Here is a 2,280-nt window from a genome sequence, read left to right on the forward strand (position 1 = left end):
GGTGGTGGTGTGTAGTTTGTGGTTGTGGTGGTGGTGGTTGTGGTTGTGGTGGTGGTGGTGGTTGTGGTTGTTGTGGTGTTTGGTGGTGGTGGTGGTGGTGGTGTGTAGTTGGTGGTGGTAGTGGTGGTGGTGGTGGTGGTAGTGGTGGTGGTGGTGGTGGTGGAGGTGTCACCTGTCGGAATCCCGCGAGACTCTTCTCTGCGTCCACCTTCAGCTGAATCTCATCCTGCAACCTGCAGGTCACAGGTCACAGGTCACCCCTCCACCATCACCTCCACCATCAACACCTCCACCATCACCACCACATCCACCACCCCCCCCACCCCCCCCACCACCACCACCACCCCCACCCCCCCCCCCCACCACCACCACCACCCCCACCACCAACCCCCCAACAACCCACCTCTGTCTTCTTGGTTCTAAAAATAAAACATCATAAAATACAATTTAAAGCTTTCGTGACCGCAGGGATTCATCGTCTTGGTTCTTTCGGTAAAGTCACGTAGAAGGGAAGTAATAAAATAATAAAAATAAAACATAATAAAAAAATTCTCACGACGTTTCGGCCACAACGCAAGCAGCCGTCTTCAGGTGGAGAACAAGTCTGTCGAGAAGACAGCGTCTGAATGAGTCTGAATGAGACTTTCCGACAGAGCTGTTCTTCACCTGAGGACGGCTGCTTGCGTTGTGGCCGAAACGTCGTGAGAATTATTTCATTTAATGTTTCATTTTTATTATTTTATTACTTCCCTTTGTGAGAATTGTATTTTATTGTGTTTTATTTTAATTATTTTATTATTTCCCTTTGTGAGAATTGTATTTCATTGTTTTATTTTTATTATTTTATTTCTTCCCTTTGTGAAAATTGTATTTTATTATGTTTTATTTTTATTATTTTATTATTCCCCTTTGTGAAAATTGTATTTTATTATGTTTTATTTTTATTATTTTATTATTCCCCTTTGTGAGAATTATTTTATTATGTTTTATTTTTATTACTTTATCATTTCCCTTTGCGAGAATTATTTTATTACGTTTTATTTGTATTACTTCATCATCCCCTTTGCCAGAATTATTTTAATTACGTTCATTTCCATTACTTCATCACTTCCCTTCTACGCGGCGACTTCACCGACAGAACCCACGAAAACAAATCCCCGCAACTCACGAAAAAACCTCCAAACCCACCTCTGCCTCAACTTCGCCAGCTCATCCGCGAGATTATCTCTGTCGACGTCCGCACGCGCCCTCTCGCTCGCCAGCTGATCCACCTGCAGCCGCAGCTCGCGGATCTCCTCCTCGTAGACGTCCGCCACTCGGCCGGGCCCCTGTCCCTTGACGCGGCTCACCTCCGCCACGAGCGCACGGTTCTGCGACTCGAGCGAGCGCACCTTGTCGATGTAGCTCGCGAAACGGTCGTTCAGCTGCTGCATCTCCGCCTTCTCGCTGCGACGGGTCTTCACGCATTCCGCGTTGGCCGCGCCCGCCAGCTCGAAGTCCACCGTCTCGTAGACCCGCGGCAACGACTGCGAGTACTTGAAATGGCCGCCGCCACCGCCGCCACCACCTGCACTGGCTGATGAAGAACCTCCGGCACCACCGGCACCACCGCCGCCACCGAATGACAGCGAGTAGCCGCCAAGCCCGCCGGACGAAAGGTACGCGGCCGCCGACGACGACGACAAGGACGAGGATCTGGGGGCGCCCGAGCTGAGCACGCGGCTTGAACTCGACTGGATCTTCTCGGAGGAGGAGAAACGCGACGAGGAGAACGACTTGGGTTGTGCCATGACACCCGCGCCGCCGAACGTCCGTCGGTACGACGACACGGTTGGCGGAGCCTGGAAGTGGTGGCTCATGGTGGTTCGGTCGGTTCGGTTCGGTTGTTCGCTTGTTCACTCGTTCGATCGCTTCTTCACTCGATCGCTCGTTCAATTGCTTGTTCACTCGATCGCTTGTTCACTCGATCGCTTGTTCACTCGATCGCTTCTTCACTCGATCGCTCGTTCAATCGCTCGTTCACTCGATCGCTTGGTCACTCGATCACTTGTTCGATCGTTCGATCGCTTGTTCAATCGCTCGCTCGCTCAATCGCTTGTTCACTCGATCGCTTGTTCAATCGCTTCTTCACTCGATCGCTCGCTCAATTACTTGTTCACTCGAACGCTTGTTCACTCGATCGCTCGTTCGATCGATCGCTTGTTCGACCACTCGATCACTCGCTCACTCGCTCGATCGCTCGTTCGCTCGCTGCTACGGACACGAGCAGACGTGAACCGG

General features: G+C 51.1%; 1 protein-coding gene across 1 annotated transcript in view; it reads right to left on the bottom strand.

The window, feature by feature from the left end:
- The window catches only part of LOC144948236 (desmin-like), a gene marked incomplete at its 3' end in the record, with an annotated part of 11,216 nt that extends 9,241 nt beyond the window's left edge, over window positions 1-1,975 (bottom strand). The window contains exons 1-2 of the mRNA XM_078877659.1: window positions 1,189-1,975; window positions 173-233 (exon numbers count right to left, since the gene is read on the bottom strand). Of these exons, the coding sequence (XP_078733785.1) occupies window positions 173-233; window positions 1,189-1,859 (732 nt within the window). The remainder of the gene's footprint in view (window positions 1-172; window positions 234-1,188) is intronic.
- Window positions 1,976-2,280: the final 305 nt, after the last annotated feature.

The sequence above is a fragment of the Lampetra fluviatilis genome, chromosome 48 (assembly GCF_964198595.1).
Source record: "Lampetra fluviatilis chromosome 48, kcLamFluv1.1, whole genome shotgun sequence".
Classification (NCBI taxonomy): Eukaryota; Metazoa; Chordata; class Hyperoartia; order Petromyzontiformes; family Petromyzontidae; genus Lampetra; species Lampetra fluviatilis.